This window comes from Schistocerca americana, chromosome 6, assembly GCF_021461395.2.
Source record: "Schistocerca americana isolate TAMUIC-IGC-003095 chromosome 6, iqSchAmer2.1, whole genome shotgun sequence".
NCBI lineage: Eukaryota > Metazoa > Arthropoda > Insecta > Orthoptera > Acrididae > Schistocerca > Schistocerca americana.
The window spans coordinates 607,812,181-607,828,660 of record NC_060124.1 but is presented as its reverse complement, the minus strand read 5'-3'; the positions used below and the strand labels follow the sequence as shown (position 1 = coordinate 607,828,660).

At 39.0% G+C, this 16,480-nt stretch overlaps 1 protein-coding gene across 2 annotated transcripts in view; it reads right to left on the bottom strand.

Moving 5' to 3' along the window:
• The window catches only part of LOC124619243 (cadherin-99C), a 627,922-nt gene that overhangs the window by 5,936 nt on the left and 605,506 nt on the right, over positions 1 to 16,480 (bottom strand). For both annotated transcript variants that reach the window (XM_047145486.1, XM_047145488.1), the window contains exons 23-28: positions 12,602 to 12,814; positions 12,192 to 12,457; positions 6,534 to 6,755; positions 6,093 to 6,189; positions 3,498 to 3,630; positions 2,877 to 3,018 (exon numbers count right to left, since the gene is read on the bottom strand). In XM_047145486.1, the coding sequence (XP_047001442.1) occupies positions 2,877 to 3,018; positions 3,498 to 3,630; positions 6,093 to 6,189; positions 6,534 to 6,755; positions 12,192 to 12,457; positions 12,602 to 12,814 (1,073 nt within the window). The remainder of the gene's footprint in view (positions 1 to 2,876; positions 3,019 to 3,497; positions 3,631 to 6,092; positions 6,190 to 6,533; positions 6,756 to 12,191; positions 12,458 to 12,601; positions 12,815 to 16,480) is intronic.

The window sequence follows — 16,480 nt, the reverse complement described above, 5'->3', positions numbered from 1 at the left end:
GATAACACAAAACGAGCTGCCCTTCTTTGCACTTTTTTGATGTCCTCTGTCAATCCCACCTGGTAAGGATCCCACACCGCACAGCTGTCACTGATTTGATTTTCAAAGTACGTACATTCCTCCTCATTTAAATTTCACAACCCTTCCTCAGGGTAACAATCTACTGGAAAAGGTTTTATTTTTTCATTTACTGTTTGTGTTTTAAATTCCAGGTTCCCATTCATGTTAGCCCAGCACATGGCACCTCCCAAGCTATCAGTTTATCAGTTTGTAGCTCCATCTTCTCGTATCTATTTATTGGAAAGCACATGATGCTTTATGTGACAGTGACCACTTTTGAATTGTTCCTTCTCCATCTCAGAGTGGTCTCCATTATGGAATTTAAAAATTGCCATTTGGTGTAACTTCATCATTTCTTTAAATCCTGATATCATATCTCATAAGATAAGTGAAGTTATCCTCCATTGGAACACTACTGTGATATTACAAGTAGCAGAAGTACGTAGCACCTCCGTCCCCACCACTAGAAATCTGTACTTTGGTGGAAACATGAAGTAGCCATGGTCATTAAAAATTACAGACAGGCACTCTAGCAATGTAAACAACATCCATCGAGGGATACACTTATCACCTTCGAAAGATTCTATGCCCAGGTGTGCTGTGTTGTTGGGAACGATTTGTCACTGTCACTATTCAGACCTATACACCCTTTTCTCAAGTATGGGATAAAATGCACCGTATTTATGGGCATCAGTAATCCTTTAGTGTCCTGGCTGTCTACCAGGATGGTACCACTAAGTCTGACAAACCACCATTGCTGAACAACCAGCCATGTAATTTTCCCATGTCTTGGGATTTTAAAATTATGCTCTGCCTTCTACTTTCATAAAGTATTACCAAAAAGTATTTACCTATTTTTCGGTTCTTATCCCTCAGAAGGTTACAATGACATCACAGGAAATGAGAACTCTTGGAGCTCTTAACTGTATTGGCGCACTTTCTACTTTCACTAGGATGGACACAATCATCATGAAAATGCCTTTGGGCTGTTGTGCTGATAGACCACTTACACTTCATCTTCTCTGTACTTCATCTTCTCTGTACTACAGGTGATCCTTCTGAACTCTTTATACACTCATTCCCATAAACAGCCTCTTGGAGGGGAGCGAGAGGTACTCATGTTGTCACAGGTATTGCTGAGTAAGTGTATTATCTACTCCTATATGGATCTTACCTTTCATTATGCAGCTCTCCTAACTTGACAGTTACATCTCAGATGACAGTTAGGTGTCATAGCAGTAAGTTTATTCATCTCAGGATCAACTTTACAAGAACACTGGATGTGTCATGGTATTACAGTTTAAGAGCAATTGAAAACATCTAATTTGTATTTACAGGCATTTACTTGCATGCACGTCCAGTTTGAAAAGGATGAGACAGACTGTTGGTTTTGGTATTATAGTAGGAAACATCCTGGCATTTCCTGAAGTAATATGGAGATTCCACAGAAAACTGAGATTAGGGTCTTTGTACATCCCTGCCAGATAAGATAAACTCAGGATAGCTGGATGAAGATTGGAGCCTTCGTCCTTTTGAACACAAGGGCAGTCTGTTTAAAACGGTGCCACCACCTTCTTTGCTTTTATCCTTGATGTACACAACTATTTTGCAAAGAAGTTATTTTCACAACAACCAGGATTAGTTCTTTTTGCAGATTAAACTAATATTATAATCAATCTGAGCATGCATACAGCAACAGATGAAATGGTAAACGATGTTCTTAAAAGCATCGTTGACTGGTTTTCTGTGAATGGCCTCAGCCTCAGTTTTTTTCTTTCTTTTTTTTTTTTTTTTTTTTTAAAAAGGACACAACAGATTCAGTTCTGAAAATCTAGAGGTACTATACCAATTTTAAGTACAACACATGTTGACAAAATAACAAATGATAGTTTTTGGTGCCCATATTGATGAGAATTTTGACTGTAAAAAGCACATTTTAGAGCTCCAAAAAGAACTTAGTTCAGCTACATTTGCACTTTGAATCATTGCAAATCTTGGTGAAATACACGTCAGTAAGCTGAAATATTTTGCATATCTTCTTTCAGTATCATAAGGAGTAAAGTTTTATGGTGGCTCATCTTTAAGAAGAAAGTCTTCATTGCTTCAAAAGGTGCTGTAAGGATATCATGGGGTGCTCAGCCATGACCATCTTGCAGACATGTGTTTAAGGAGTTCGGCAATCTGACTGCTGCTTCACGGTATATTTATTCCCTCACAAAGTTTGTTGTAAATAATCTGTTGCCATTAAAAAAGGAATTGTTCTGAGAAATAGGGAGCTGGTAGTCTTTTGTGGAGTATACAGTGTGTTGACGATATTTGACAAGTTACATGACAATATTTGACATGTAACGAGTGTGTGGCACTGCCCAGATATGCCTTAGAGAGGAATTCAAAGTGTCAGTGTGCAACAGCATGCTCACAATTCCTTTGGTGTTGAAGGATTGAGTTGCTCTGTGAGACATACTGAGCCAACATGATTTTAACACTATTGGGTGCGAGTTTTGATCTGAAGTGTAGTTAATTTTGGAATACATAATTACAGTGAAGAATAAAGGGGATATTTAGTGATAATGCCTCCAGTTGAGAGCCATCACCTTCCATTTTGCCTTGTAGTTTATGTTGGGAATGTCCAATTTTTCTTTTTTCTTACACAGACTGATTTTAAACTGTAGAATGCAACTTTCTTTACATCCACTGTCTCACTGAGATGACCAGTTCAATTCTTCCTGTTCCAGTCTATAGTATTTATTTTTGTCCTTTGTTAACCAGTACACATTTATATTAGGAAGAACACTGGAAAATTTTCTACTTCATACCTTTGATAAACAGGATTTGATATGTGAGGAGAATCCTGACCCATGATATTGTGCTCACTTTCATTCCTGTGGTGCCCACCTCCCGCTATACTGGAGGCACGCGCTGTTGTGGCAGCATCAGAACTTACAGGACTCTGCTGGCCTGTAAGTGATATAAACATGAGTCATTTCTTTACCATTCTTTCTCTGAAACTGAATAACTTTACAACATATGCAATGGATACACATAAATAACTTGGAATCAGAGTTAGTGGCCAACCAGCATTTACTTCCAGTAGAGCCAATAGACACATTTAAAAGTGACAAACTAATTCTACCTTTAGGAACTATCAGTTTCATTGGTTAGAAATGAGAGGAGGTCTGTCAGACCCCAGCATGGGAGGAGCCCGCCTGCAGTGGCAATAAGCAGGAACTGCATCACACCCTCACAATGTGCCGGTATCTGACTGACCTGCCATTCCTTTCTAACCCATGACACTGATAGTTCTGAAAGCTAGGACTAGTTTTTCTCTTTTAAATGCATTTTTAACCACTGGCCAGCAATTCTATATGTTTACAGTTTTCTGTTTCTTAAGTGAATTTCCCATTTGATACAAACATAAAATAATTGGTAGGACATACCTATGCTGTCACCATTTTCTTTTGTTATGTAGCTCACATTGTCTAAGCTGAAAGCATGATTTTTACTGCTAAAGTCCAGTTGTAGATCATTGTAACTGTCACTGTCATCCAGTGGGACACTCATCTGCAGAACCTGAAATGTGAAAAGTGTGTGTTGTACAATGCTGATGTGAGACCTGCATTTTGTTTTCTAGTGAAAGGTCCAGAACCATCAGAATACACAAAACTGAAGTTTTCATCCGTGATGTGTACAGCTGTGGCACATCAACTTAAATGTTAGTAGTTAAGGCCCTACCTATCATTAAACACTAAGTTGATGAGCCACACCTGTGTACACTATTATTGTTATTTGTGAATAACTGTGTAATAGAGATTTAAAAAAAATAAAACTGACATTATGTCAACAGTGAATTTGTTGCAACAAACATTGGAGAACTACCACACTGCTTATAAAATACCATTTGTTCGAAATCTACACAATCTTACATTACTAGCATCAGTTTGTCTCAAACAGCAATGATTCTGATTTGGTAAAAAGATCAATTGAGAAATAATTCAACCTTAATATAGACTAACAGAGCCTGAAGAACTTATTATTTACCACCTGCTTCTAGTCTGTCACCAAGTTTCTTAGCGAAAATGAAAATTGTACATATATTTAAGAATATCGTTTAATGGAATGGAACATCTGACTTTTAAACATTGATTGTATATCAATGTATGTTTTTATATTCCTCTTTAAACTTATCATTCTTACTATAATGGCATATGAATTAATTTACGTAGTACACAGTAATGAGCAGCTGAGTCAGCGGTGCCTGCTTTATTGGAGCAGAGCATTTCTACCGCAATAGAAAATGGAATACTTCGACTTGTTATTTTATTCACACATTGCCAGTTGTTGTACTGGCTCTCAGTATGAGATTCAAATACATGATGAGAGAGACACACACAACACCAGCATACCTTAGGGTAACCAAATTATGGGACTCCATGTTTCGGAAGATTATACGGGCACTGGGCTTTTCACACATCACCGTGTCAACGATGTATTGAAACTACCTCGATGGTGAAAAAATCTCTGCAGCCGGAATCAACTGCCCCAATGATAAGCATCACCATTAACTATAGAAGATTCTTACTGTTGACACACAGAGCATAGTATACAAAATAATTTTGTCGATTCAATAGAAGACAACAACAACAACCCTCTTCCGTGTTACTGATTACGGAAGATACAGCCTCAAATGTGTATGTTTAATCCATGTGAACCTTTGTCAGCTGCATATCACAGGATGCAGATGTCAGTATGGGAAAAGAAGCATTGTTGGGGGATTCTCTATGTTTGTAAGTAGGTCACCTGTTCCAATGGATACCTAGGACACCCTATGCAAAGGAATAGGAAGCCCCTGTCTATTTGTTCAGTAAATGGCTGCATGCTTTGGACACAGGTGATTACATGTTTGTAACAATGTTCCACTGTACCAAACAATGGAAAATCCAGGATGGAATGTAATAATACGAGAGAAGGAAAGTTGCTACTCACCATATAGTGGAGACGCTGAGTCGCGATAGGCACAATAAAAAGATTCACACTATTACCTGCAATACATCCTATGTTCCCATAACCCTCCTGGCCTCAACCTTCGTTAGCCATTGTCCTCACCCATCCAGCCCCCCCCCCCCCCCCCCTCCCCGTTCCCGTTCCCATTCCAGCAATACAGAGCCGTCATTTCACTGCCACACCCAGTCTTTTAATTTATTCTTATTTTTCTCTTTTCCACTACTTACCCTCTCCTCCCTTCGCACCTTCTCTCCTGTCCTCCATCTAAACTGCAACACTTCACTGTCCGTCACTCCCACCATACTATCCCTCCCCCTCCCCCTCCCTGTCCCAGCCTCCTCCTTAACCCCACCCAGTCGCCACTCCCATCGTGCACTGGTGCTGCTCATCACAGCGTAGTTTCAGCTCTCTGAGACTGCAGACGTGTGAGTAAGTTGCGCTTGCATGAGTGTGTATGTGCATGTGTGTATGTGTGCCTACTTCTGACAAAGGCCATAATGGCCGAAAGCTATGATTGTGTGAATCTTTTTATTGTGCCTATCGTGACTCAGCATCTCCACTATATGGTGAGTAGCAACTTTCCTTCTCTCTATTGTTACATTCCACTGTACCAAGGATTTCAAATTGAGCTGTGCAGTACACCATTGTTTTGCAGCTGGTACGTCTGGCACCTAGTAATGACATCACATTCACCATTCCACTGCTGGGCTCACAACTTATCCTGTTTTCTTCTGTCTGATCTTTCATGCTGCATTACACCACAGTTGCAACACACTATATACAGGCTCCTATTTAACAAAAGAAAAGAAAAATACACATGCCCTTCAGCCTTTCTTCACAGTTCGACACACACACACACACACACACACACACACACACACACACACACACAAACACAAACACACACAGCCCAAGTTGAATTTGCTATAATTTAAGTCCAGTCATTTACAACTCATTAGCTATATTTAGTTTTCTATATATTTAGTGAATATTTCTATATATTGATTGAAAAACTTAAGTATTACACAAACCTGAGTTTCATATTCCTTAAGATTTGGTTCAACAAACACTGGATCATATCTCGGCACAACATACATTCTTTGCATTCTTTCTTTGTAAGCTTTGTACCTGTAGAGCAGAAAAAGTATTGTTTACAGGAACCATTATAGTGAATTTCTTGGTATCATACATTACTAGCACTACACTTATGTAATATATCATTTCACAAAGCTTTCAGAGTACATTAATTTATAGCCCATATTGTTGACCCATGTCTCGTTGTGCCATTCTTTGGCAGTTTTTTCTTCATCATAAAAAAATAACAAATTGCTTTGAGTTGGTACATACCCCAACCATGAGATGCATATGTATATTGTTCCAGTTCTGCTTCATATTTCTATTTGCTATTCTTGAATGATTGTTTCCTTTACTCTTATAAAAAAAACAACAAACTGCTTTGTATTGGTACATACCTTGACCATGAGATACATATGTATATTATTCCAGCTGAGCCAAGTATGAAGATTATACAAGCGATTATTATGAGAGCATATGGGAAAACATCCCATGAAACAGCTGAACCCTTCTGAAGTTTCATGACCATTAATGGACCATGTATCCCACTGGTTGTGGCTTGAAGAGTACTACCGATATCTCTTGTAATACTTGATTTCACAGCAGCATCCATTATTGACCTAAAAAATTTCAAAAACTGTCACTTACATCAAGGATGAAAACCAAACAAAAATTATTTTGTAATTCAAACAACTATAGCAAGAAAAAGAGTCCTGGAAAATGCCATGTTTGGTAGGAAAGCTAGATACAAGTGATCAGCAGTTATACAGAGATTGTCTATGGCTTTTACGGCACACTCAAGGAGTCTCCTTGAATTGGAATAAGCTCTTTCAATGGTTGTAACATGGATCACAGAGTGATTGGGCAAATCACACGACACATTCTGAATAATCTTAATACCAATGTTATGAAATTGGCAGATTCTTCTGCTAACACAAACTGGACAGTGAAATAATGTGATGAACTTGGGAACAAAGAAGTGAAGATGGTTATCCACCACATTACCACAATGAGCCTAATCACACTTCCACAGAATGTTTCAGCAAGCATTGTGCTGAAAGGGAATATACCTCACTACAACCTTCACCCTCCTGAATGGTTGGGTTCATCTTTGGTGAACCTGTTTTGGGGAGTTACACACTTTGTGGTATATATCTAGCAGCATGTGGGTATAACAATTTCTTACAAAAATGTCAAAGTAAGATTCTGGTAACAAAGCTTCAGGCAATAAAGCATTTTAAAAATGATCGAACTTCGAATGCAATGACGATTATTGGGAACAGTGATCAATCGGCATCACAGGTATCTGATGCTGCCAGACAATAAGAGTCTACTAAAACAACTTACTCCAACATTTTCTAACTTAGTTAGGGTGCTATAAAAATTTTTATAATATATATTTTTTATCATATTCAATGCAGCCAGGTGATGTCACTGACAACTACTGATATTTTTATAGAAGCCCAATTGCCATTTTCAAGGCATAACTGCAGCAAGTAAGTGCTGTGCAAGGGAATTTAAAACCTTGGTTTGCACATAAACTCTGGAAAGGTAAAACACACACACACACACACACACACACACACACACACAGAGAGAGAGAGAGAGAGAGAGAGAGAGAGACACACACACATACACACACACACACTACCAAAGATGATGTCTCTGCAAACTAAAGTTTTAAATTTATTTGCATAGGGCTTTTTTGCTGCAGTTATGCCTCAAAAATGGCAGGAAGTGCTCCTGTTGAAATATCAGCAGTTGTTGATGATATTATTCGGTTGCAGTCCCGTAAGTTATTTGAATGTTCTACACAAGCAGAAAGTTGTGTCTCATCTTTTAACACTGGCTCAGGGGTTGGGAGGAGGGTGGGGGGGGGGGGGGGGGGATTTGACATATGAGAAAATACACAGGCATATATAAGCTAATGTACCTGTTACTGTTTGAGAGATAACAGAACTGAATTTTGTACATGTTGTCATTATGTTATTGGCTATAATCTGGATTATTTTTTTTAAATCTTTTGTCAAATAAGTTGATCAGGGCATTGCTGGATACTTTTAGGCACACACTATCATATGAGAAATATTTTCTCAAATGTTACTTTAATTATAACTTTCAAAATGTGGTAGGTTTTTCTTAGTAATTAGATAAACAATTCTGTACACTAGTTTTTTAATGTCAGTCATAGTATTTGTACAACAATTTTTTAAATTTATTTCTATGATACATAACTATTTTTAGTTCACACAAATACAAATAAATTTGAGAGTAATGCACTCTGAAAAATTCTGTATCAAAGGAAGTAACGATGTACTATTTTCAAAGTCTGTAGCAAATTTCACCTTTTTATCTGCAATGGTTATGCAGAAAATGAAGGTTGGAGGAAATGCAGAAAAAAAATATTAGCATTTATGCCAGAAATAAGCACTATAATGTTGGCCATTACCAAACATTTGGTCTCTTTGGCCTTGTGTAGCTCTTTTCTTCTAGTCTGATCCTTGTGGCATGCCCTTTTTGCAATATCCCTCACTGACATTTCAGAACTAGCAATATGCACCTCATCAGTCTTCTTCTGTAGGTTTTCAGTTAAGCAACCTGCATCAAATCCTAGCCTCATACAGGTCTGGATTCTTCAAATGTTACCATCTTTGAACACCAAACGAGCATCATAAGAGGAAATTTTACCAACAGTGGTTTAGCAAACTGTTATCTTTGGGTGTCTCTTCCAAAAGTGGTCATTAAAGCTTTCATTTGGGTTTTGTATTCCATCATGGGTGCATTTCTTTAACAAAATGTAATTAACCACACCATAAATGGGCTCAAAGTCTTCTGTACTCTATTGATGCCGTCTCTGATGGTAGGAAATAATAAAATTTCACAAACAAGGACAGAGTTGTGTAGAAAAGGAGGCAAGTCACTGCACACTGATTGAAACTACAGAGCTTTTACATCATTTGTAGCATGAATTAAATTGTGAAAGTTGAAGTCAGTATTTCCACCATGCTACAGAACTACCTTGTTGATAAAAAAATTCAACATTTTTTATCTATATTACATACATCCTCACTCAAAGGGATCAAAACTTTGGTTATTGCTGGTTATGGTCATGGTACTAAAGACAAACAATTTAAACAGCTGAAAAGTATTTGCACTTATTCTGACACAAATAGTATTAACACTCAATGATATTTCGGTAGGTCAGTCAGTTGTCATTTTCTACTGTGCATGGATGAAATATTGTATATGGTGGGAGATGATGACTGGCTAAACAGCTGACAATATCATTGTTATCCTGTATGCAAGGATAATTTCAAGATTCACAATATTGTTAAGCGTTATTTTGATTATGCATAATGTTTACATGTCACTTTCTAACCCTCTCATGTCAAGTACCAGTAGTTTGTAAATATTTTCAGTCAGTAGCTTAAAAAAAAAAAAAATAAATAAAAAAATAAAAAAAAAATAAAAAATTTTTTTTAAAATAAGCAGAATAGCTGACCAACCAAATCAACAGGAAATGGGAAATTGGTCTTTTGTTTGCACTAAGTAATTAAAAATACAAGGATGATATTACTTGAAAATACTGTAGATAAAACAAAATGGACGTCAGCAAAAATACCTAGTTACTGACAAAAGATAGAAGAACAGCTTCTGAGACTTTTAAAAGCTTTTGAACTTCAAGTATTGATTGTTACAAGTTTCTTCTTCAACTAAACATAGAAAGGGAAAAGCATGGAGATATTTTCCAAACTTGGTGAAAGTATAATGGTGGACTTGCAGGAATCAGCAACATCAAACATGTGGTTACTGACTTTGAGAAGAACTATTTTGATTCATGATATTACAATCTATGGCCAGAGTGGTATGAACGCTCATTGTGTGTGCTCGCTTGTATAAATGTATCTTGTTAACAGAAATAAAGTGCATCATTTCCATGTTTGGTTGTGTGCTGATGATCTCTAGCCAATGATTCACCGTAGGAATAGAAATTGCCACACTGGTGACCCCTGACGCCTTCCATTCGATTGTGTTTTTGTGTGATTCTTTTACCCCTTTGCAACTAAACTTACACAATGTATCAGCTACAGTTTTGTGATTCAGACTCTGACACGGGAGCACAGATAGTCCTTTCTGATAGTGACACTCCTACCATACAGCCTGACTCATGTGCCCCTACCAGCTCGCGCCGACCGCTAATGTGAACTCCGCCCTCTCCAGCTCACAGCCACCTTGGCAGGAACTGCATACAGGACAACATGCCCGTTTCCATGCTGTGCCACAATACCCCAATTTCATCTCATACCGAATCACACAAAAGACATCTTTGCCTTTCCCAGTGCTGCTGCAGCAGACGTAGGTGCATAATGTGGACTACTTGCTCACTTCTCCCACTACACATAGACATCCTTTTGCGCATTCCTCGCACTAACAACATTCCAATTGTTCATGACCAAGTTCACATCATCCGTGACAGCCACCTTGTGTGCCACCTGTGGACAGAGTATCACCCCCCCCCCCACCCCTCCCCCACATGCACACACGCAAATCTCAGGCAATACACCAGTTCCTGCGTCCACCCAGCCATCGCCATGCTGACACTGCTACTCGCCTCTCCCCGTGACATCGCAACAGATGCCAGTCAGATGTTTTCCTAAATGATTTCACCTGCAGAAGGAGAATTCCAAAATGCGGTTCACCTCAGTCGGTAACCTGTAAGACATTCGTGCAATTCTGGGCGACAACGCGTGTTTCATATTTGTTAGCCACTTAGATGACAAATCGGACCTTGTCAGTGACCTGCTGCTGAATCCGCCAGCTCAACATAAATATGGTACTGCTCAGTCCCACAGTATTGAACACCTGTCACAACCGTATGCCAAAGCAATTTGTTACAGGACTCGTTATGTACAGCTGCAGGATTGAACCCCATCTCAACTGTAACACCACCTCCACCCCAAGTCAACCTGAGCACCTCCCTGATGTCACACTGTGGACCCTGCAGCTGGTTAAATTGCTGCCTGACCTTCAAGTATATCTCTTGCCTCACAAGTCTATTAAGAAACTCTGTCTTGCTGACTGTGCAGACAGCATTATCTCACATCACCAGCTCCTTCCCTCCGGCAGCTCCCCCACAGATACAAATGGTTGGCAACACTTCTCCTTCCTCCGGCTCCAATCCAGATGCTTCGTCACCCTGCCGGTGGCAGTTGCACTCATGGCACGTGCTCCCGGCAGCTACATCCAGTGCCACCTGGTGGTCAAGTTCCAGGACTACCTGCACCACCAGCACCTGCTTCCCATTCTCCTCCGATAGCTGAGTGAGCACACAGTGCACCGAGCAGCTCGGGTGACACAAAGCAGATGTGGCATCCCGTGTACCCGTTATGTCGGTACCACGAAACTTTTGGCGACTCTGCACGGTGTCCTCATCCGCTGTGTGCTTACTCGAACTCGGGCAATGAGTCCATCTGGGCGCCACGACTGGCAGTGACACTGTAGGGCGCCACCCTCCTACTCGGTTAACGTACGTGCTGCATCCTCCCATGGACAGGCTCTACGTTTTTGATCCTACCGGCACCCTCTACTACCTCACACCCTCCACAGTTCTCTGCATTTCCAGGGAAGTGGGAGGGGAGGCCTGTGTGGCCACCCCCAACACTGAACATGTGGTGATTGACTTTGAGAACAACTACTTTTATTCATGACATTTTGATCTTTGACCTAGTCGGGTATAAACACCAATAGTCTGCATTCGCTTGTATTGCTGTATGTTTTAACAGTAATAAAGCACTTCATTTCTGCATTCAGTTATGTGTTCGTGATCTCCTCTGCCCGACGATGCACAGCGGGAATAGAAACTGCCACACATTCTTCATCAAGTGAGATGGGATGGAACTCTACAGTGAAATGCTACTCAAACTTATAAAAAGATTAAAATTTTAAATTCCTGATATAAGTCTGTTTTCCAGCAATTGTAGTGTTTTTCTTACTTCATCTGAATATCTATAAAGTACAGGAACAATAAAGTAGAAATAATTAAGTTTTAATCTAACCTCAGTACTCTGCTACTGTTTCTTTCCAGAATTGTTTCAGTTTCAGGATCTACTGCATAGAACCAAACATCAGTCCCATCTTTGTCTATTTCAATTGTGCTATTACTGCCAAGAAACTGTCTGGAGTCTACTTTCTCAATTCCAATAATCAAGTTTGTGTGGTCCTCCAGGACACTAGCAATTTTATTCTCCTCATTCTGAATAGTTTCCGGTTTGGCATCATCGATCACTAGTATCAGTCGATTCCGATCAGTAATGAGGTTTATCTGAAAATAAGATGAGTTATAAATTGGTATCTCACTACTACAGTCAAAAGAAATTATTTTAACACTAAGCTCATCTGGAAAATTATCAATTTTTTTATCTTCTAGAATTGTTATGAACATCCAAGGCATGTCTGGAACACTTACCACAACAGGAACTGTTTCAGTATTGCTGTCTTGCTCTGATGTGGGGTTGTCACGAGCTTCTACAGTGAACCGGAAGGGCAGCCCCACATCGTTATCAAATAATTTCTTGCTTTTGATTATGCTTGAATCCATAGCAAAATATTCTGATCCTCTATCACTTGCCAAAATTCTGTATTCAACTTTTCCATACTTCCCACTATCTTTGTCTTCAGCCTGCAACGTTAACAGAAAAATGAATAAGTAAAATAACATTTTAACAAATATTGGGACATGTGTAAACATCAAAGACCAATCTCTCAGTGTAACACTGTAGCTACTTGTCTGGTGCCCAAGAGAAACTTATCTTTCAAGCAATGTTCCTTCCTTCCTCTTTCAAGATTGTTGCCCCTCAATGGCTCCAAATGAAGGAATGATGTGAGAACTACACCAAAGTTAACTTTTGGTTAACAATCAAGCAAGCAAATTACAATGAAGCCTTTTCTAATTGAAACAGTAATGATCTTGCTACCATATCTCCTCACTCTGTATGATACTGTTCTGATGGTGTGTACATGTAATAGAATGCTCATGAATTTTTAATACCACAAAGAGCTCAGTGACACAGAGAAAAATAACTGTTATGAGCACAGTACATGTGATGCACTAACTATTAGGCGTACTCCATGTCATTCCAGTCAGAGCACTTTCCTTTAACTGCGCTTGGAACATACGTTTGAAAGCCTGGGCCAGACTCCACTGATTGCTAGCAGTCAATGCATGAAGAGTGTAGAAGCAATCACTATGTTAACGAATACGCTCCAAGGTGGATGAATGGAGAGTCAAATAGCAGTCATATACAGAATGTTTTGTTATTCATGATAGAAAGATACATTAACATTGTGTGGATCTACAAGCATTCAGTGATAGTGTTTTGCCATACTTAACTGTTGCTCATTGAGCTGGTCTCCAAACATGGACGGACAGCAACAATTAGTTGCATAGTTGATGGTACTCATTCTGCCCATAAGTATCTGCAGCCATTGTTTTGCACAGGGGTTGCCATGGACTGAGCAACAATTATTCTAATGTATGACCATTTTTGTTTCTATTTTTTTTTTTACAGAGTATTTGTGGAAAGCATGGGCCACATCTGGTAATGGAGGTGCAGAAATGTTCCAACCAGTAGGCTTATACAATGTTATATCAATTTCAGAGTCACATAATACCATCTATGAACAACTGTATGAAGATGGAGTTCTACATCTTTAAAAACAATGATATGTTGTAGATATTTCAAAGTAAAAATAAAGACAGCTGGTTGGAACATGTTAAACATTTATTGTTAATAAATACAACTGAAGTCTTGACAGTTTCATTTATCAAAATGGATCACACAAATGTGGATGAGTTTTAATTTAGTCTTACATTTCTGTGAATTTGCAGTTTCATTAAGTACATCTATAGACTACTTAAGGAATTGTTCACTGTATCACAGTACTGTCTTCTAAATTCTAAGCATGGTCTAAAGCTAATGAAGATGTTATTTTTGTTTCTTTTGAAGTGATGAAATTATCAGCTAAACTAAAGAAGAACAAAATAATGTGGTGATAACAATTGAACTCCAATACTGGAATGACTGTATTTCTGTCATAGCCTCCCCAGGAGTTTTAAGAACAAATGACTATCCTCCACTACAGGATACAGCTATCACTGAGAACTCAAAATGAAAGATTTAGAGGAGCTTGAACTGCATGAGAAAGGGAATAACAGCAGTAAAGGCAAACACGGGTGAGAAGGCCTTACTGAAGAATATGAAAACAGATGTGATTGTGATGTATATTGGAATATGGAACATCTCCGGATCTGTCATAACTGTTCTAGCAAATGTACTCTCAATGAATTGTAGTGCTGAAGCATGAGAGCACTGGATAGAGCCCAATTTTGGGCTGAAAATTTTGGAGCTCCAGAAACAAAAAAGTACAGTAAAGAGTAAAATGTGGGGAAAATAGTGCAATAGAGGAATGACACTTTAGGCAATAAAGATGTGGTGTTTTCAGCAGAAAAGGTGGGACCCAATTACAGGTGCAATTTTTTTTATGGAATGCATATATAAGTCATTCAATGACAAAATTCTCAAGCATTGAAAAAAATCTATAAAGTTCATATTTCAACACACAGAACTACTTCAGTCACTCACCTACAAAACTGTTAAAATAAATAACATTCAACATTTCAATGTTCTGTGATGTTTCACCCATGTACAATCAGCAAATACACTGGTACCCAAAATTAAAGCAACAAATGGAAATTTTGCAAGGTAGCATTTATTTTGCTACAAAACAGTATAAACAGGTGATAATAAAGTAGAAACAATGTATAGAATACAGAACATAAACAACTGCAACATGTATAACAGTATACAAAAAATGTTCTTCATATTTTCCAAATTAATGGATTTGCACACACATTTCTATGACATTTAACAAGGATTTCACTGTGAAACTTCTTCTGGATGTCCAGTAGTCTTTTAGCAAAACTAAGATGTTGCAAGAAGTGTGACAGTTCTTCACTGTGGGGCCACACTACAAAAGTGTCCTGTCACCTACTTATCACTCGTAGTTTAAGTTCTATTGAATCAAGTGTCCTTTCCTCAAAGTCTTCCATAAAAAAAGTTTGCTACCAAAGGACAGAGAGGACTTCCCATGGCAACACCATCAGTCTGCTCAAAATATTCATTGTTAAATAAAAAGTAGATTGAGGAAAGGACACAATGAAAATGTGCTATTATATCGGCCATGACGTTACTGCTGATGAGTGACAAAGAGTCCGTAAGAGAAACCTTAAAAGTGAGATGATATTGAAGCTCACTACTAAGTAAGTTTCACAGAGTTGAAGTGACTTCAGTTTATTGATAGTCAGCCAAGTTGCAAACACGATGTGTGCTCTTCCCCACAAAATGTCTCAGCAGGTACGTGGGGGTGTCAATATTACTGACGATCAGCCATAACGGAAGCTCTTTTTTATGAATCTCCGGGAGACCGTATAACCTAGGCGGCACAGGGCTATGAATCTTAGTCTTTTGGGCACTTCTTGTGGAACAGAAGAAGAATTCAGCAGTGTTGATGTTTTCCTTTCCACTTTCCTGTGGAGTCTTTGTCAGTCTTCCAGTACATTGGTTCACTCAGCAAATTATAAATCTTCTACTCATAAAGCCCAAGTGGCAACAACATGGTGACATTTCTCTTTCTGCTGGTAAGACCACCGCGTGAGAACCTTCTCATACATTTTGTACTGCGGCCCTTTCCATGGCAGACACATTACTCTCCTGAGATGGAGCTTTCACGAGTGCACATGCTTCGTGTCTTATTTCTTCTGCAGCATCATTAGGAAGAGGTCTCACAGCTTCCTCAACAGCACTAATAAAATCAGTCAGTGCAGGGTTCTCAGTGTAGGGGTGAAGTTCGAGCCTTTGCCGTGCACAGACAGTGTTATTTTGTCCAAACCTCATCTGTTAAATTGCCACTGAGTGTTGAAAAGTATCTCCTTGTGGTAACAGTGCTGACTGTTGGGAGAACTTCAGAAACTGTCTCGATGTATGCCTTATGGACACAGTCCGATTTTGTCCGGGTCACTTAGTCGGCCTATGCCCAGGAAAGTGATGGGCAGGCTGGATGCAATATCCGTATGCGTATGAAACAGCTGTTTTGATATGGTATCCAGTTCACAGCAAGTAAAATGGATCCTTTCCTTCACTAGTGCTAGACTCACCTTTCATGTAATGAATTTCACAGAGGCGATCTGGATAAAATGTCTCACTCTGGCAAACTTTGGAATAATGCCACTGTCCCGACACTTCAGTAAAAAACCACAGAGAACTTAACAATCTCACTCTCTTATTGT